Below are 21,621 nucleotides of genomic sequence, written 5' to 3'. Positions count from 1 at the left end.
GACAAAGATTAGCAACACCATGCTGCACTGCAGACAACAGTTTCGAGGCTTCGTTTTTCCGTCTATAAAGCCACTTCTCCGCTCAACGTAATTCATGGTAAGTCTTTGTACTTGTTTGCATTATTTGATATTCCTGTATTGCCAGTTATTATATTTAATATTCTTTCGTTTGATGGTTAGCTTCCAATCATCATCGAACTTGTGTTTCCGTTTTCTTGTGCGATTAGGACCAGATATATTTGTGACTGCACCAATCATAACGTCCTCCCGATGGTTGTGAAGTTCATGTATCAAAATTTCATCCCCCCCCCCCCCCCCCCCCTTTATGTGTTACGGAGGACTTTGCTATGGATTATTTTAGCGTTTACTCTGACTTGATTGTTAGAAGAAATTTGAAAGTGAGTTGTTATTTGAGCCCAGAACATCATTCCAACGAGATAGTGAACCTAGTATATATTACCCGGCTACTATCGAGGCTGAAAGTTAACAGGGTTAGATTAACATGTAGTCAATCTGGTAGACAGTGGTCCCGTCTAGAGCCACCCACGTTCGTTTGTGGACCTCCTTTCGCCCAAACCAACAACCATTTATTGTGACAATACTACCACCTGAATAGCTCGTTTTATGCAAGCGATGCTAACTGGAGTCTTGCCTCACTACAAGCTTCACCCCGGCTTAGCTGTTAAAAGCTCCAGGTATGACTTTGACATCATACCTGGAGCAAGCTTTGAGGGTTCTTTATTTGCCTCTTAGAAGGTATCCTTCTCCTATTCTCCAGTCATTTCTGTAGGCGCGTGAATGATGCTTATGTTTAAAAATTTGCCTAGCAAGTGCAGAGTCGATACCCCTTTTTTCATGTTTTCAAAGTTGATAACTGTTTGTTTCATTTTGTGCCTGATTAAGAAACCTACTCCAAGCACATGGTTTGCAGGATGGCCGCTTAAATATATGGTATAGTTGCTCTTGTCCGAGATACCGATCCCTGTCCACCGCATCTTCTGGACCGATGAAGAGTTGATGGCTCGAGTTTATTTCACTTTTTATAAGTAATATTACATATAGTTGATTCCTCAAGTCACGGGAGAGAGCTCCTTTAAGTTCACTTGTATGAATATCGAGCATAACCTGCAGACTGCTAAGGTAAGAGGAACGAGTGGGCGTTCCGACTATCTCTTTATAGCTCAGTTATGTGTGTTTGGTCCCCTTGTGGGACTTTGGTATCGGCTTTGATTAATAATTCAACTTTAACATCTCCCCAATCTATGCTGCAACCGTTTGACAGCAGAGTCGTCTTGTCTGGATCAAAATCGCCACTTCTTTTGTGCTAGGCTGGATCCAGTTGGAGTGGAGAGGACAAATTAACATCTGGGCCATCACTGTTTCGGTAGGTCTTTGAGTCGGTGCCGATCAATTCGGATGTTCAGGCCAATCTTAGCTACCGAAATGTCACCAATGCAAATTACACTTTCCTAATAACTTCTCCTAGATGAGTGCAAGGCAATATCGATCGTTATGAGGACTAATTGGTTTACCTCATTCTTTAGAAAACATAGAAGTGCATTCAAGAAGATATAATTTATTTGCTGTATAAAATTAAAAGCCCAATTATTTGCAAAAAATTGGATATATATATATATGTTCACAACATATTGGATTCACGTATGTATTACATAATTATTTATTATACTTCTTACTCCGATCATATGAAACGTTGCATATTCTCACTCCAGCCATTGTGAGAATACAAAAGGTTCCATTGGGTTAGTTATTTGAGACTATTTACATTAAACATATCCTTATTTATATTTAAAGTTCCATTTGACATTCACATAAGAGCGTTAAACATTTATTTGAATAGTTCGAAGCCTGCCAAGTTCAGTTAGTTTCAGAATGCGTTCCTACTGCGATGCAAACAGCTTGTCCTGTACTGCGTTGTCCAGTTTTGAATCGGCCGTGGTGAATTCGTCAGTCTTCCATAGGTTGTCTAAGTAATTAGGTTCGGATTTTGAAATTGACTTCTTGTGCTCTGCGCTCTCGCCATCTGCTTGGTTACTACGTTTGCCAAATCGCATGAAGTTCTGATCCAATTTTCCGAAGCGCATGAAGTTTTTATCATTGCGTCCATATCGGGAGATGTAGGGATCAATAGCGTTGGCTTGCCTGAACTTGTCATCAACGGATGCCCTGCCCAACCTCATGAAACTGTCGGAGCGTCCGAATCGCATCATTCCATTGTTCCTTCCGAATCGCATAAAGTCATGGTCAGCTCGTCCAAACCGCATTAATGAGTTGTCGGAACCACGCCCAAAACGAAACATGCTTGCGTCTGAGCCGCGATCAGTCCGATCTGAAGCCTGAGGAGATTGTCGTCCAAATCTCATTAAATTTCCACCATCACCATTTGCTCTACCGAATCTCATAAAGTTGTCACCCCTAGAATCTCTGGCTCCATTGTCCCCACCTCTTCCTTGGTAGTCTGGGTCAGCATCGAGGAATTCAACTTGTCGCTTCCCAAATCGCATCAGGGCCGAGTCTGATCGTCCGAAACGCATGAAGTTTTTGTCCAACTTTTTCTTCTCGTCGCCGAACTGTCCTGCTTTCCGGAAGTGAAGGATCAATGCGTTGTTTGTGTAGTCAATGTTGATGGACGAAATTAGATCTGGCAAAAATTTGTCATACGGTTTCGGTGAGGTTATTTCTAGTTCTGCGGGTTGCTCGTTGTCATCTACGGAGTTCACTAGCACTCCTGGGGTGTCAGGGATTTCACAGCGCAAGGTTCTGAGTCGAAATATACTCAAAAGAAGGATTAGGAGGAACGACATTTTGATGCTAATGTGGCTAGTCTGTAAAAAAAAGGAAAATGCTGAGATTAGAACTATAAGTTTTCTAATATGATATCGTTAAAGACACATGAGCTTCACAAGTTGAATAAAATAAACTTTTCGACAGATATCTTATCACATACTAATTGCCGTAAGGTACATGCTATTATCAGTCTCCTGTTCAGTCTTTTGTGAAGTGTGCGGCACATACATTTTCTTTATTACTCTTGTCTTCCTATTTCATTTTAAATTAACTTCATTTTCACTATCATCGCACTGAATACTGTGAAAATGATAAGCCTACATAAACTTCATCTTGAATTCGAAAATCTTAAAGTTTCAGGCAGAGGAAATGGTTTTCAATCCATTTTAGGTGTTGCACAGCCAACCTAGCGAGCACCAATTGCTTGGTCTTTTCTGGCAGACAAATTGAAGATACGAAATTCAGGGACATCTTACAAATAGTCATTCCGTAAGATCATGAGACATTTTTATATCAAAATTGCTTGTGTTCGTATCTTAAGAATGGATGCATGACTATGCACATAAAGACCGTACGAATATGAAAAAGATATGGTGTAAATGTGAAAAGGATAAAGTGACTAGGATTGGAAATGCAAACAATTTATCTGAAGAATAAGGGGGCTCAGAATGAGGGGAATAGAGGAAACTAATCCTGGAAATTACTTTTTTTACATCCTTGAAGTGTCCGTCTTTTTGGGTCTATATAAGGCCAATTATCTAACTCAATCATATATTTTATAAAAAGTGAATCACTATGAAAAAGCGAAAGGCAATTACAATCACCCAAGGATCAATTGTTCAATTGTTAACTGGGTAGCATTGCTTTTTTTCTAAAAATTTTATGGAGAGCGTCTTTTCTAAACACATGTCACTTTTACACTTTAAATTAAACACCCCGTTGTGATGGCAATTGTATCTATAAATTAAGAAAAGAACTAGATATTGTTCCTTATACTGTAAATATTTTTATTTTCCTTCCGCATACAATTGTTTCGGAGACCAGGTGCCTCCTTTGTCAGTGCTAGTACCTAATTTTATTAGGTACCACGTGCCTCCTTGATCAGTGCTAGTACTTAATAATATTATCATTTCATATTCATCAGTGCTAGTACCTAATATTATTAGGTACTGGTACTTATGAAGGAGGCGCGTGGTCTCCGAAACAATTGTATGCGGAAAGAAAATAAAAATATTTACAGTAAAAAAAAAACATGAATATTAATTTCAATCGTATCTAGATTATGTCCTTCACGGTATCTAACTTTGTCATTTAAGCCGAATATGGATTTTATTTTTACTATGAAATTCTTCCTCCATAGAGTCCTCTTTTTTTCCTATTCAAGGGAAGATATGGTTTCTTTGCCTGGATTTATTAAATACCTCTAAGCTCCACCTTCTCATCATGCGTGGAATTTTAAGGAAACCAACCAGGATAAGAATGAAGGCTGTAGCGTGTACAGATGATGTGATTATATTGGTTCAAAAATATTTTGGTTCATTAGCACACTGATTTTGACTTTATGAAAAATGTATTCGTTCGCTGCAGGATGCATAAATCCAGATAAAACCAACTCGATGTCATTCACTACTAAACCATCGATCCCGGGATTTCATCCCCCGCAACTGCTATTAGCATGCATCCTTGTCTAACAAAACCTTGTTATCGCTGTCTTGTACCTCCTTTACTCAGGTTCCTTAAATCAGGATACTGGCCACAGCTATTATTATTATTTTCGTATTGTCACAATCTCGGCGGAAATTTACTTAACATCAGCACTACTACTGTGTTCAAAAAATAACACTAATTGTCAATTTAAATTGCGCGGGCAAACCGCACATCAAAAGTCTTTTTTTTTGTTGGAGTTGACAACATTGTGATTGACATCTTTGACAAATTTCGTGTGAAATCATTCATTACTTTTTGTTTTCCGCTTGGAAGTTACATTAAATTTTGTCTATGGAATGAAATGCCGGGTGCGAAAACATCTAGGGTTATAAAGATAGACTTCGGGGACCATGCTTTGTCTCAAAGGAATATTTTCAAGTGGCATAAACAGTTTAAAGAAGGTCGTGAAAGTGTTGAAGACTAAGAGCCTTTTGGAAGATCATCAACCTCTACCGATGAACAATACGTCAAGAAAATCAAAGAACTTGTCAATCGTCGACTGCTGGAGACCTTGCTGTTGCTGTTAGTATTTCGAAAGGTTGTCAATACCATTTTGGACATGAAACACAAATAGTGCCAAAACAACTCATTTTCATGGAAAAAAACTCGTTAAGATTTGTGAAGAGACATTGTCTGACTTTTAACCGGCCATAAAACGGATTATTACTGGACTCGTTCTTCGCAACTTCCATATCGTTTGACAACCATCGTATTCACCTGATTTAACACAGTGTGACATTTGGCTATTCCCGAAACTGAAACGACCCCTACGAGAATATCGTTTCGAATTCTTAAATTCTTGTTTCGAGGATTAAAAAAAAACGTTTGCGTGAGTATATTGTGTCCGGAGAGGATTATTTTGAAGGCGATTTGAGGGAATAAATAAATGTGTTTTGAAATAAATAAAAATTGGTCTTACTTTTTGGGGCACAATAGTGAATGCTAAGCAGTTAGATTGGTGGTAATGATTGTGGTAGATTAATGGGAAGACCGGTCGAAACCCTTCGGAATACTGAGCAGGTTTGCAGGATAGTAGCAAGGTTTGCGAGAGTCCCAGGACATTTAAAAAGCTATGAGGGATTTAGCTGGAATACCTGTAACTAGCAATCACTCTCTTAACACGTCAGATTTATTTGCTGTCCCAAACCAGTAGGTTTTTTTTTCATTCAATGCTGCTATTATGAGGGATGCAAGCCTCGACAATGTATGTATAGCGACCCATTTTGTCAACTAATAGAACATCAGGCTTGGTGTAAGGAATGTGACCATCAATTACAACTTGCGGGCCTAGCAGAACTATCAAGCACTACCTGCGGTTCATATCGGTGAATGGTACCTGATTATAAGTTGCTCTTTGCAGATTTGGAGATTCCTTAGAAGCACACAGCACATTCGAATCCCATTGCTTTCCCATAAAAAATATAGCTATTTCTACCGGCATCATCAGCTGGCATTAAAGCCAAGAACCCTTCTAGCTAATAAGCCACTAGAGGCACGAATTGAACAGTCTAGGTGGTTCACTCAAAGTAGACGTACTGTACTGTGAAGAGTGGAATCTATTCATATTACTTGCTAGTTTATAGATATGACAGGGTTACTACCAATAGCCCACCTACAACAAAGTTCACACATCTGAGTACATAAATCTTAGCCACCCCATCGGGCACAGGATCATAGCGTTCTGTACGAGGCATGGCCAATCCTTATTGGCCATTGACCATGCCGCTTAACTCGTCAAACTTTATAGTACGCATTTTCGAGACTTCGGAGAGAATGACAAGAGCTTAAATACTTTCTTTGCGATTATCCAGCTCTAGCTGGAACATTAGGACAAGGGAATTGATATATTTTGGAAACTCCATGGACTGAATCTGAGAAATTGAACACGCCAGGTATGACTCTAGTTCCTTTGCCTTCATACAATTATAACGATCTTTAAGAGTGATGCTATTACAACGACGCCTACTTACGCTAAGTATGTTCTGCTTCACTAAGCAGTCACTTCAAACCATCAAAGAATATTCAGCTTCCCTTCAAAATACTCGAAAAAACCTCAATTTCGAATGGGCAGGAACACCATACTAAAAGATTACGGGATGAAGGATGAATTTAAGGAGATCTTTCCGGTAAAAACCAAAAATTTAGTAAATGATATCATTAACTTTATTTATACAGTATGAGATGTATTTTGAGTCATAGATTTTATATAGAGGTTCTAAAATTCTGGCAGACCTCAAAGAATGCTTAGTGCTTCGGCACCATTAAGCTAATAATATGATTAGTACTGAACTGGATCTGAGCTCATTCCTATAAAGGCTTGCCGGAAGCACCAAAACTGGCAAAGTGAAATCGGGAAATGAAAAGAATCCCTTCGAAAAGGGTTTGAAAATTCCGAAACCACCAAATGTGAAAAAAAAACAGGAAGTCACAGCGAAAACGAGAAGGGAGAATGCACCTAAGAAACAAATGTTACAAACGGAACCGAAAGGGGCGAAATGCCGTATTTAAATATATTGCAAAGTGTCAAAACCAACCTGAAATTAGAGGGAATTTTTCAAATTGATGTCTGAAACTATAAGGACTCAAAATGGTGACCTATCACTTCCACTTAGTGATGCATTGTGGTTATTGAGAAAATCACACTTAGCGATCATCAGGCGGTGAATAGCAGAATTTCATGTCTTTTGAAAAAGCTGCGTTTGAAATGGTACTAAATTCCACCAGCATAAATCAAAAATTAGTAGAAAAGCTGTCCAAACAGCTAATTCAGCGTGCTGTCAACGCAGACGAGACTCGTCGTGTTGCTGGTGGAATGACGAAATAAAGATATTCAGAGCTAAATTCCTGCAATTTCAAAAAAACGTCAATGATCGAGAACAAGGTTATACTTCCAAAGGCAGCCATTTAAACAATTAAGGCACCATCTGCAGGAAGCGATAAACACGTCGTAATACCGGAAGAATTGTCATTCTTGGCAATTTGACAAAGAGTAGGGATATCGAATTGGTGGACCTCGGCGCAAAACCGGGATGTCTGGAGTTCCTTATTAAGGCAGGTCTAGACCAGATACTGGTTGTTGCGCCGTTGATGATGATGAGTAGCATATTTAGGATGTGTGTAACAAGAGAGGCGCTGACATCGGCCTCAAAAAGGGTTGTCATCTGATGACCGGTTACGTTCGCTCGCCTTCGCAGGTTTGGAGAGCCATGATCGGCAACTTCAACATTGACCGTTTCTAGATAGAGCTCAGCACAACGTGTTGATCGGACGCAAGTATATTGAGTAACCCGCCTGTGAATGTCTACGAGCATTGGGCCACCATCAAAAATGTTCTTTTCTCGGGTTCCACGCAGGTAGTGGGCCATATCCCGAAGGGATGTGGCTGACTGCAGAATCGTGGAAACGAATCTATGAACGAAAGAGATTGAAGGCTCTGTTGACCGCTACGAATGATGGTGGGCCTGGCGCGTTCAAACTCTGATACCGAGCAAAATCCTGAGAAGTTCAACGTAGTACGCGCCGTGACAATAGGGAAATTGCTATTGCGTTGGTGAAGAAATCGCAAGATACCGCAGAACGCAATGATTTCAGAAGTGTATTCTGCATAACGAAACAACTTGCACGTAGTCGTAAATCTTTCGATGGTCCTGTCAAGGACGTTTAGGGTTGACTCGTTATTCACGATGATAAGCGGCTGAAAAGGTCGAAAGAACACTTCACCGCGGTTCTCACATCCGGTGAAGTACCTCCTCTTGTGGGTGAAATGGTTAGTCAGCGTAACATGTAGATACGGACTGTTCCTCCAAGCAAAAGAGAAATTACTTCATATTATATTTTATACCACTACCAACTTTTATAACTCTGAGATAAAATTAAGGGGGGTTTTACTCAATTTTCCCAAAAATATGATGATGTACTATTATTAACTTAATTTAAACAGATATCTATATGGAGAGTATTTTGAGGCCTGAGCACCGTATAGAGGCAGCTTCATGATTTTTTTCAGATTTTTCGGTTGGGTAGTTAATGAGAATGGGTTCGTTAAAGAAATCATCACTTTGCACCCCTCCCACTCCCTGCCTTTTCAACAAATCTTAAAACTAAGACCGGCTTCGAGAAGTACTAATTGAGACCTTTCATTTGATATCCCATATGACTATATTTGATGAAAAAAATTTTTACACCATCCTTTTACATGTATGGGGACCCCCTTAAATGTCAACGTAGGAGGATGTTACTCACTGCATGTCTGAGGGTTCATAGGTCCCACCTTCTCACCAAATTTCGTGTCAATCCGTATAGTCGTTTCTGAGAAAAGTGCCTGTGACAGACAGACAGACGAAATTCCTGAAGTGCTAGAAGAGGAAATTTTTGATGCAGCAAGGAAATTCGCTGAAAATAAGACCCCAGGGCCAGATGGAATCCCGAATATCGCCCTGAAAGTGGCAGCCAGGTCAGCACCAGGTATGTTTGCCAAAGTTTTTACGGCATGCCTTAGAGAAGAAGAATTCCCGGAGCAATGGAAACTGCAAAAGTTGATACTTATTCCGAAGCCAGCCTAAGAACTAAACTACAGGCTCCAAAGTACATTGTACGCATCATTGTTGCATTTCTTCTTGGAAGAAGATTATATTGCGACTCGGAGGATGGAGAGAAATTACTCCCAATGACGTGCAACGTACCACAGGAGTCTGTCTTAGGTCCCTTACTGTAGTTATTTATGTACAATGGATTACTGACGCTACGCCTTCCTAACGGCGTGACAACTATTGGCTTTGCAAACGATATCGGGGTAATATTAGTGGCAAAACGCTTAGACGAGATCGAAATCTATGCAAATGAAGCGATATAGGAGATCAATTCCTGGTTGAAAAAGTCCGGTTTATCACTTGTTGAACATAAAACCGAACTAGTGCTAATCAGCAAAAGAAGGAAAGACACGACCGTGAAAATTAAAGTTGGTGAAAAAACAATTTACTCTCAAGAGTCGCTTAAATATTTGGGAGTAATGATTGACAAAAGACTCAACTTTAAAAAACACATTGAGTGCGCTGAAACTAAAGCATCTTCCATCGCTGTAACGATCTCGAGAATACTGCCGAACATTGGTGGACCAAGACAAAGTCGACGTAGTCTTATTTCAAGGGTAGTTAGTTCCGTGCTACTCTACGCAGCTCCAGTTTGGGCAACCGTTCTGGAAAACAAATCAAACTGCGGAAAACTAGGAATGGCGTATCGACTAAGTGCATTCCGGGTATGAAGTGCTTATCGAACGACATCAGGAGAAGCAGCATATGTACGGGCAGGGACAATCCCCATAGACATCTTGGCGGATGAAGATCGACGTCTCTACGACAAAATGTATGCAATCGGGGAGTCTATTGTACTTCGACGGCAACTAGCACGGCAGGAATCCATCGCAAAATGGCAAAAGAGATGGAATGAGGCACAAACTGGCCGTTGGACCTACCGTATCATTCCACACATCCGAAGATGGATGGAAAGGAATCACGGGGAACTAAGCTACGAGCTAACACAGTTTTTAAGTGGACATGGAGGTTATCGGGCTTATCTATATCGATTTGGACACGACGAACCACATGCTGCCCAAGATGTGGTAACGTGGCTGAGAACGCGGAGCTTGTTGTATTTGAGTGCCCAAGGTTTACAGCACACCGAACTAGGCTGGAGGCAATCGCAGACAGGCGCTTAACACCTGTAAATATAGCGGAGTTTATGTTGGGATCAACGGAGGCTTGGAATAAAGTGGCAATTGAGCTGAAAATGATTCATCAATAGCTAAGGCATGAAGAACTGCGAAGAAAGCAAGAAAGGGAGCAAACAATAATGCGCCGCAGTTAAGAACTGATCCAGCCTCACGATGCAATGCTTATAGCAGTCCCGTGGGGAGAGTCGAAGAAGAAGGAGGTAGTTTTAGTGAGTAGGAGTCTCACATAACTGCATGGCAGGAGCCAGCAGTAGGTTTTGAACCTTTCCACCTTCCAACGATGAAAAAAAAAAGACAAACAGACAGACAAACAGACAGACAGACAGACATACAGACATTGAACTGATTTTAATAAGGTTTTGTTTTACAAACAAAACCTTAAAAACAAACTTTTATTTCAGGTATCTTCTATAATCCAAAAAGATTCGAGGTGTGACTTTCTCCTTTTCATTATTTGCAGGGTTTTACGTAGTTTAAAGTTCTGGAAGCATTATATTACCCATCCCAGAAAGTCGGTTTTAATATCAAACATTCTTTACATCCACATATAGAAATACGTTTAAAAAAATTTAAATTCAAATACTCAAGAGACGAAGTTCAACATGCAGACAAATAAGTGGATTATGGTATTTTCTAAAAATGTCAGCTAATAAGTCCTTGCTCTGCAGCGCGGATATTCATCCAACAATAAAGCAAGTCCAATAAACAAAAGTCCAACGTACACAGAGCAATGTAATTAAAAAAATTTGAAACAGGACATGCAGACTGTTCCCCTGCCGGGTGTTTTGTGTCTACCCGGTGAGCTCCTACCTGGGCGAGACTAATAAACGCCGCAAACATATTTATGTCCATTTAATAGACAATGTGGACCTGTTGTGCTGCCTCGCCGATTTCCGTTGGAAAATCTCTTTAAACTTCTACGAGGTGCAAGGCAAATCCCCACTACATATTTTACTTTTCTCGCTTCCAAGAAAACGGAGGAAGTTAGAGACGCTGTCGTCTAACCTGTAATTTTACGCAATTTTCAAATTTTAAACATCCGGTGAAAGCTCCCCGAGAACATTTGATTTATATCCCTCCCCCGCTACGCCCTATTTGGCTATAGAAGTGCGATTTGTTGGCGGTCTGATTTTACATGGTCGAACTGAGAAGGATTCCATGGAAGGACAAGTAACAACTTCTTGTGGTCTTCGGGGCAGAAAACTTTACTTCAAAATAATTACAATCAATGCCACTTACCCTGAGGCGTTAAGAGTGTTATTAGGAGTCAACTTTCAGCGATTACACATTTTAATAGAAGCCGGTCTGCCCTCCTAACACCATTCATCGCCTCAAAGGATCATATTCAAAGTGTTTGTCTCAGACTTAGAGGATAACCGAAGGCACGCTATGAAAGCGATGCGTTGCTTATATTTTCCTCGCGGACATATGGTCTTCCATCTAATGAGACAATATCCTGTTTCATTACAATTACATATACGTGGCTTACACGGTATAGGGGGACAATCCCGCCTCCTCCGCACGACCGTTACTCAAAAGTACGTATATCACGCCATAATCTGGAATTTATGGTCGATTGCGACGAGACGCGTAACTTAACTTCTTTCGCAAGGATGTGTATCTTTTCGTGACGGAAATGAAGGAAATGTGCGGTTCGGAAGCAGGAAGATGGAAATTGTGAAAAGTTTAACAAAAGGCGACTTAAATTTGACCTACGCCACGCCACCATTGTTCTCGCTCTGCGGCCATATGAGCACAAATACGATTATCAGCGGAGTGACGGACTTAATGGCTGGACACGGATTATCTCCAAGAATTGTCAGATGAATTACGTGTACTTATCATTTTACGATGATGAATAATAAGGTTTTTAAGCTCATAAACTTTTGAGCATTGAAATGTTTGCAAAGTCGATGCACTAGTTGGTCTTGAAACTTCTGTTTGTAGGGCGTAAGAGGAGTCCTAGTAGTGGATCCAGGAGCTGATGATTAGAAATTTAAAAGAAAAGGATTTATCTTGTATGTGTACACCTGGAATGTATGAATATCTCACTTAAAGCTAAACTCATGAATAACATATAAGGCCCACTTTCCCATGAATAAGGAAGAGTCATTGCCCTTACAAGATGACACCAAACAATGACGGCTTTTGGTCAGGATTCAGCTTAGAGTCACGTGCTATGAGAATAATAATGGAAAATGTGGAAATACAGGATTGCAAGGCATTATACCGTTTTCATGCGACTTTGTAGCCCGTCACTTTTGATCACCTCGCAATCTTCCATTTCCGTCACTAACGAGACTTTGACCAGAAACATCTTGGACGAAGTCATTTTAGACTTATACATTATGAAAGGAGCAAATATAAGGTGAAAGTTGATTCCTGAACTAATTTCTCAACTTTCAATTTATGGATTTAAAAGGAACATTTACTGTTTCCTTTGACGAACACACCTTGCCTGAATAGATGAGTGGAGCTAAAGTATAACAAATTCTAAGGGTGTTTGAAATTCACAGAAATTTTGTTAAGACGCCAGACAGTTTTTAGGGATATCGAATTGGTAGACTTCGGCGCAAAACTGGGATACCTGGAGTTCCTCATTAAGGCAGGCCTAGCCCGGATACCGGTTGTTCACCATCATCATCTACGGATGGTGAAAGGACAGTCCTATTCACTCTGGGCCCAAGTTTTCTTTCTAAAGTCCTTCAAAGCGAAAGTTGTGATGATAACAGGCACATTGCCAAGATATGGGACACGACCTCAAATCCATGGTGTACCGGTGGAAAAGAATTTACATAATAGCCACATAGCTGCTAGCGTCAAATATTCAGAGATGAGGCAGGTGTTAAATGGAACCGAAAAACGAAATTAGTTTAACTCAAGCCTCTGGAGAGTCACTCAAGATTTTCATTCCCAGACCATTTCCGAAGTGAACCTTACAGGAATTTTTGTAATGATGGAATTGCCGGCGGCCAAACCATACGGCATTGCAAGGGGTAACTTTTGTGTTTATCCCTCCTCCAAGTCTTCTTTTGACAGAGTTGAAAAACATGCTTAGCCTACTCTCCGACGCTCACGGTTTCTGATGACGAGGAAAAACCCAGGGAAGCGTAGTTTATTCAATTTTATTTAAACTTCCGCAGTTGAACATGATGTTCGCCAACAGAAGTGAGTAAAATACGTACCGCAAAGGAAAATTTGTTTCAGTTGTGGGACTGACATTCGTAGGTACAGCGTGGGTGCATAGCACTTTAACGAGGACTATTCCGAAGCAATTTTATTCCAGGTAGGGTGGAAACCAGTAGGAAACTTGCAAGGGTAGAAAAAGGTATTTCACCAAGGGAAAGTGACATTTCCGCAAATTTTGTAGATGTGCCGGTAAACCATATAGCATCAAAAATGAGGAAAGGACTTTTTACAGGACAAAATGAGACTCAATGTTTAGACGATGCACGCTCCCTACCTAAAATTAGCTTCTCGTGGGATAGTAAGCTACCCCGGTGGATATGTTTGCCAAATTATGCAGAATATAGCAGAGGAGATTTTCCCAGAATTATGGGAATATCGAAAACGTATGTTAGCTTAGACGTTGGTAAACCTGTAGATGAGCTATCAGCTTATTGAGCCATACATCTTTTAAACACTATCGAGAAAGTGCTGATGGTTGATGATCTGGATGGTTTTCAGATTGTCATTCTAATTTCCGTGGAATGATCTCTTTTTTGAATTATAAAATTGTTTACCGGCTTGGATGAAAATGTTTGGATATTAGAATGTACTAAATTTGGCCAACCGTAACTAAATTGGGAAGTGACTAACGACGAATGGCACTTAACTTCTTCGGACACTATTCGGAGGAAAGATGGGTCTTTGTGAAGGACTCAAGGCATATTTTGTCTCCACGGGTACCGCTGTTATGCGCCCACTATTTTGGAGCATCACACAAATCGATATATATTACCTATCCGTCTTTCATCAACCAGCAGCAGTGGATAACGTGAAAGTAGCATAAGTCGAACTCTTAAAAGAAGGGGGAACAGAGATCACCAGTCGAGTCTACAAACTAATCAGCAGAATCTGGACAACTGAACAAATACCTGACGATTGGAGGAAAAGTGTAATTTGTCCAGTGTACAAAAAGGGTGATCGTCTGCATTACGAAAACTACAGGGGAGCCTCATTGTTGTGCACGTGCTATAAGGCGCTGACGAATGTATTCGAATGATGACTGAGAGAGTATACAGACAAAATCATCGGGGAATACCAAGGTGGCTTCAAACACGGATGATCGACGACGGACCAGATATTCGCAGTTAAGCAGGTGCTTGAAAAGTACTGGGAATATGAAATCGATATGCACCAAATGTTCGTTGACTTCTGTCAGGCGTACGATAGTGCAAACCGTAATGCTCTGTACAGAATAATGATTGAGCTAAAAATCCCACTGAAGCTAGTGAAAGCCACAATATTAATAACGAAGGCCAGGTAAAAATTCAAAATGAACTGACACAAAGGTTTCCTATAGTGTCAAGACTTAAGCAACGGAAACGTCAGGAAAGTGAACGCAGTTGATATCGCTCAACTGGTGAGGTACGCAGACGACGTGGATATTCTTGCCCAATCGATGCTTCGTGCGAAGGAAGTGTTCGAGCCAGCATCGAGTGAAGTGGGGCTCAGGGTCAATGAATCCAACACGAAATACATGATCCAAAGTCGAAAGGCGGCTGCTGGTATACAGAACATTGCAATGGGCGACAATCATTTCGAACAAGTGGATCAAACACAAAGCAGACGCAATAAACTAGGCATCTACAAGGTATTAATTCGTCTCGTGCTGCTGTATGGATGCGAGACGTGCACCTTGACGCAAATGTCAGAAAAGCAGATCGATATCTTCCAGAAAAAAGTCATCCGAAACATTTTCGGAGCCTTAACGGAAGGAGATGCCAGGCGAATCAGATACAATCATGATTCGTATGAATTATTTGACGAGCCACCAGCATCAACACTAGTTAAAGTTCGGAAATTGCAATGGGCTTGCCACACCGAAAGAAAGATTCCCGAGAATGCTGGAAGGTAGAGCCGATGGTAGCCGACTAAAAGGGAAGCGGAGGAAACGTTGGGAGGACTTAGTGGACGCAGATTGCAAATCAATAAGATTTTTTAACTGGAGGACGCGGTCTTTGCATCGAGATAATTGAAGGCGATGCATCCGGGAGGCCAGAGCTCAATTCAGGCAGCAGCGCTATCGAAGAAAAACACTACAAAATTTATCATATCAAGGCTAACATAAAGACAATGTTGGCTTTCAATCAATTCTTTCCCAGAAGGCAACCTTCAATTCTATGAAAGGAATAGAAATAGGAAAGAAGAAATGCTCGGTTAACTTCTGGCACCAAGTGCAGGTACAATATTCATATCAGTGGGCGCGAGCCGTATATAACACCTCCCCATCCTTGGGCACTGGCTAATTGAAAAATAAAACGAAACTCGAAGAGCTATTCAGAGTTATTAAAAAAACAAACAGCAGCCAAGGTGAAACTCCCACAAAACACCAAGCGTAAATCTAAATAAAACCTGACCTGAACTGCAAACTATAGTAAAATTAACGCTTGCAATATTTTCTATATATTTTCTATTTTAATTCGCATTGTATTGCCGCCATCCACTTTATTAATTCACTAATTCTTAATTTTTATAGTAAATGTTTCAATTTGCTTTCAGCTGGTTGTGCTGTTGCTGCCATATGGACAACTAGATGGACATTGGAACTGGTTTATGATTGCGACACAGGGAATGAAAATACATAGAACTCAGCTGTCTGCAAGGAGTTGCATGTAACACTTACTTACGTGGGTGCCAGGAAAATGTGTTCTGTGATGTAAGGCGATGATAGAACGGTAAGCAGTTTGCGGTTTGAAAACAAGTGAGTCTCTTAAATGTTGATTTAGGGTGTCGATTTCGAGTTTAGTGCACTGTTTTAAGGCTTACATCAAATGAGTCCTAAAATTTAACCGAAATTTCTCTACTCTACTCTACGATACTACTTGAGGACAACTTGCGAACGAGCCTTCCTTTACGTAGATGTATATAATGTTAAAATGATTTCCAAAAGTTTTGAAGCATTTCATTGGCATATTGACAATAACCTTTAGTTATCTTATACTCAGGATTAACATTTTCTTTCTACCACCGGAAAGTCACTTTGGTTTCATCCTCCGCCAGCTGGTCCTAAAAGGGTTGAGATTTTGTAAAAGGATGCATGGACACGCAGTGATTTACAAGTGAATATGAAAGGCAGTGAAAATTGAACTTTAATACAAAGCCCTGAAAAAGCATTGAACATCTTCAAATGGAAAAACGTACCATAATATTAGAAGGAATATCATTTGTAGGATTCTGATCCAGAATAAAGAATATCTCAATAATACAATGTTGCGCCCCAACGTAGATTCCTGATACAGAAGAGCAACTCAATGCGGTCGAGGAGAGGCTTGCTAATGATGATACTGTGATCATGATGGGAGGTTTGAGGTAAGGTGCGTTGGAAGATGTGATGCGAAGGCAAGGTTTTTGACATCAGTGGCGGTACATTTTTTTCGAACACGAATGCTACCATAAAGTCAATTGACCGACAACGAACATCTAATCAAATCGACCACATCATCATCAACAGTAAATTCAGACATTGTCTTCTGAATGTGCTCAATATCCACGATGGCGGTCAGGTCGATAGGTAGAAGAAACAATTAGTTACTAGCACTGAGGAAGGAGGCACGTGGTCTCCGAAACAATTGTATGCGGAAGGAAAATAAAAATATTTAAAGCATAAGGAAAACACCTAGTTCTTTTCTTAACTTAGAAGGAATATTTCACCACCTTTCTCAGTCGTATAGGATCCAGCAAAGTTCTACCACTTGAGATAAATATGGGTAATCACCGTAACATGCAGATATTGACTCCTTCACCAAACAGAAATGAAATCACCTCCGCCATCAGTGCAGGGCTTGATGCTCTCCTCAAATAATTATTCCTTGCCCGTGTCCACTGTAGTTCTGGCAGAGCCGCTTTTTCCACTTATCCGGAAATCCTGGAAATTGAAGCGTTTCCCCAATCAGTGAAATTAGGGGATCATCGTCAAGATTCCTACAAAAGGTTTTTGCGTGCTTCCTGTGGTCGCAATGAGTGTATTAAAGAACAACTCGAAAGCTTGATCGCTCTTGCACTGACCATGGTGGACCATTATGGAATAGTGTAGGCAGTTCAGATTCCCACTTTACCTGCTTTTCGTTTACTTCGGCAAGATTTTGGACAGTGTTAACAGGGAGTATATCTGGAGTACTCAACGCAGCTGTTGTCAGAGTGCCATACAATAGCTAAAATATCAAGTGTTGCGTTCAGGGGAAAATCTTGCTCTAATCTAAAAGTGCAAAGTGTGGTGTAGCAATGCTGAAAGCTGTCGCCGATACTATCGCTTCTCGTCACCGGCAAAGGTCTCCAAGCTGCTTTATCCAGAAGTCCTAAAAGGCTTTAACAGGCCATTTGTATTAATAGGAAAAGCTTTAAGAGGTCGATCTATTTATGTGCTTTAGCAGCGTCGTTTCTGCTGGCACCGAACTTGATGCTACTGGACGTATTAATAGTGCTAGATCCGCTTTCAGATACGTAAATATCAACATCAAGTTGAGATTGTTTCTCAACGACGTTCTCTCTGTGATACTTTACAGGAGCAGCATATGGAAATAGAACCACTATAATTAAAAAGCTCCAAACATTCGTTACCATGTCAACTGTGTCGAAGTAAGGACCAGGTGCCGGTAAACCTGTTAACTAAAAGATAGAAGTGGCAGTGGATAAATCATATTTTAAAAAACAGCGACAATTTCATTGCAAGGCATAGCCAATTCGCTATGACAGAATTGTCGACGAATGGGTAGCACTTGAAACAGAACAATAGAAAAGAAATGTGGATTTCTCCGGTGGATCTGGAGGGAGTTGAAGCACATTAAATCAGCAGCGTTTGCGATGATACGTAGGAGTGGTGGAAGCGCAAGGTTCCATTCAGTGGATGATGGTAGCGATATATCTGTTGTATACCTCTTCCCCATGTACTCATGAGTATACCCCCAGGGAGCCCAGTACATTTTAAACAGAAAAGTCCCAGGGAGTGGTAAGTGGATAACATCGATGCTGGCTGCAAACCTATATTAAATTTCGGCAAATTGAAAAGCACGCTCTTGAAAACCAACCATTCGATGATGATTGGGGATAAAATTTTACCTACAGTGGTATCCATTTTACAGTGAGGACGTTAAGTAGTACTTTGATCACCTCAAAAATTGTTCAGGAATGCAGAAAATGTTTCAATTCTATCTCTGGGTACTTGGTCACTGTAGAGTAGAGGGAAATGAAATCTCGAATGCTTCAACAAAAGAGGGTTCAATCTCCTCCATGTCAAGACCGGAACCAAAAATTGGAGTATCAGTAGCATTGGCTAAATCTGTCTTCATAAAATGGCAACAAGCTTCCCATAATGACAGATAGCATGCTACATTAACAAACCCAAGATATTACGATAGACGAGAGCGTCGAGTACAATGGGTCACCACGGTCAGCACAAAGCCGAACACAAACATCCATGACGACCGGAATTCGAATTCCGGGCAAAGTGATTCTATCCCATAAATCAATACGAATATAGAGGTATGGAATGAGGCATCAATGGTTACCTTTTCGAAGCTGCCCTTAGTTACTGACGGACGACTGCAACTTTTTATCAGTTATCCAAGGATTAGGGATTTTTTTTTCGACAATTTACTATGAAACTATAAATATAATAATATCTCAAGGCTACTATTGGTCTCGGCGGATTCATTCCTTCTTTTCTGAAATTCGTGAGTGGCTTTACTTACATCATCCAGTCTCGGTTTGAATCAAAAGCTGTTAAGATATGTGGAAAATACTGAGTAGATTTATAGTAGACCCGTGATTGGCAGGTTTTGGTATCCAATGTTATAATAACCATGGGCAGCTTTAACTTGAATATCAACTCTGTCTAACTATGGAAAGGTATGAATTCTATGAACAATTTGATAAGGACTTATTTTACGATAAACAAAGACTTCAGTATGTATTACAAACTGAGCACATATTACAGCTACAAAGCAACATAACGACAAAGTGATTGAAGTGTTAATTCATAGCCTTATCCCGAAGTGCGAAGACAACACAGATAAACGCGACTGAACACAATTGTTTAAAGATTTAAACTGTAACCTACATGAATACATAAGAAGGAAGACCTTAAATTAAAGTTTAGATCCTAAATAGCGGAGTAATATATGGTATATACGTGCAAGAATTGAACAGTATGGTGAACGTGAATATAGAGCTGGAATAAGCTGAAACAAAAGGAAATTGAAGGAGCCACAAGCATTTACGAATTTGTCCTGAATTTCCTTTCATTGAAAAGGCTGTTGAGGAAAAGTCCCAGACGAACTATAGTACATTCCCAATAAAACTTTTGCATGCGATCTTGCTTATCTTCTGTTCAATTACTGAAACAATACAAGAATCTTCGTGTTATAAACTTCAAGGATACAAGGAGAACTCATGGGTATGAGTTTTGAATTCCCTCCATATGGTGGAGTCCAATGGATTTTAAAGTTTATCGTATTTCATCGTCTATTTCTTCGGAATTTAGGAAAAACTCCTCAAAATCTAGAACACTGGCCACATCGTGTTTCACCCCCACACCGCATCTCAACCCTATGCTTAGGATCAAAGGATATCCTGCTCTATTAACAGTTACTTTCATTATGCTGTAAGTTTACAACATTTTGTCAATTTTGGAAATTATGGAAAAAAATATTTTTTAAATATCGAAGTCTATCTAAAAATCAAAAATTGTAGAAAATATTTTAGTCCTTTCTCAAAATTGAGGCAGCGTCAGTGGCATTTTGGCAGAATGCAGAATTTGTTCTGATTGGCATAAATATTGCCGAAATATTATACTTTTTAATATCTATAAGGAATAAGATAGATAAAAAGGACATAGATTTTAAATTGAGCCAATTTTTCGAGAATTATCAACTCCCGAAATTACAAACCGAAATTCCAAAGGTATTACAAAATTCTGTTGAACTATATCACACGGCATATTTGTGAACGCTTCATAGTTACGCATCCATTAATCATACTCCTTGGGATTTATGTATGTTAATCTTTTGAGGTGAATAGTAGGAATCGTAGGTGCGAAATCCACTTGAAAGGAAACAGCAAAATTGTACCCAATGACTTGCAAATCATGGATCACTTTAATAGAGCAGGAAAGTGCACTTCACAAATAAACTGAACAAGAATTTCACTTCTCACTCACCAGAAGTTATAAAATTTGACAAAAAGAGGATTTTCAAGTTAACGGCACAGAGTTTGAACTGAAATTTGCAAAAACTTTGCAATTTCCTTTTTTATTAAAACACTTTCAAATTACGATACTAAATGCATTATAAATTTCGTACTTTTTCGAAGGACTAGAAGCTAGTTTCCTTGGACGCTGCTACTGACTAGGAGGCTCCTTGCCTGTTGATTCGCAACGTCTGACAATGCCTTTTCGCGCTGCGTTCATGTCTTATATATTCATCCCAAGAAGGATATGAGTGATAGCGACGTCTTATCCTGCCGCCTCCTTCGAGCAGGCCAACTACCACAAGCATGTCCCTTACGCAGGCATGTGACAGTGAAAATTTCGTGGGAGTAACAAATATTATATTATACGAACCGTTACAATGTGTAGAAAGCGCACACAGAAAGGAAGCAGTAGTAAAAGGGCAACAAGTCCATATCCTACAGGACTTAACAATGGCGAGAGGTGGGTTCGCGAAGAAAGCAATGTTGGATATTTGCGCGTGCGATTAATTCTACTTGGGCCAAGGATAGTTCTACCATTGGGCGAGCGGTTTGATTGTGGGCATTGGGCATAAATCACGGTGTCCTGTTGACGTTGTTCTTGTAACGGTTTCAAGGCGTCAGATATTAGCTTGTTTGTAATCTTCGGTGACTCTTGGTTAATTATAGGATTAAGATGAACTTACGTAAATGATGGATTCGAATTTGAGACCGAGTTAAACATGTAGAAAATTCTGTGTGTAATCTTATCCCTGGCGCTATAGCAGGCGCCTGCATGTTATTTGACGGGAAATTTGAAGTCGGTGGAAGACGTTGCTTGAGGAAGTGGCCAGGAAATGGAAATACGAAAGGAAAAGACATGGAAAAATACTTCCATTGATAACTTAAAAGATTGAATGATAATTTACACTGCGGCATGCAAGCATATGTTAACTTTCAAACTGATTCCGGAAGTATATTTACATTGAAATTTG

The 21,621-nt window shown here is 40.0% G+C and overlaps 1 protein-coding gene across 1 annotated transcript; it reads right to left on the bottom strand.

Annotated features, from left to right (window-relative positions):
• Positions 1 to 1,556: 1,556 nt before the first annotated feature.
• LOC119647158 (FMRFamide-related peptides) lies at positions 1,557 to 20,834 on the bottom strand. Its single transcript, XM_038047965.1, has 2 exons — positions 20,761 to 20,834; positions 1,557 to 2,843 (listed from the first exon to the last, which is right to left on the bottom strand). The coding sequence occupies exon 2, from the start codon at positions 2,820 to 2,822 to the stop codon at positions 1,899 to 1,901; it is 924 nt and encodes a 307-aa protein (XP_037903893.1). The 5' UTR covers positions 2,823 to 2,843; positions 20,761 to 20,834; the 3' UTR covers positions 1,557 to 1,898.
• Between the last annotated feature and the right edge of the window lie 787 nt (positions 20,835 to 21,621).

The sequence above is a fragment of the Hermetia illucens genome, chromosome 1 (genome assembly GCF_905115235.1).
Source record: "Hermetia illucens chromosome 1, iHerIll2.2.curated.20191125, whole genome shotgun sequence".
NCBI classification, from domain to species: domain Eukaryota; kingdom Metazoa; phylum Arthropoda; class Insecta; order Diptera; family Stratiomyidae; genus Hermetia; species Hermetia illucens.
Note: the sequence above shows the minus strand (reverse complement) of the source record. Positions and strands in the feature narration are given on the sequence as shown.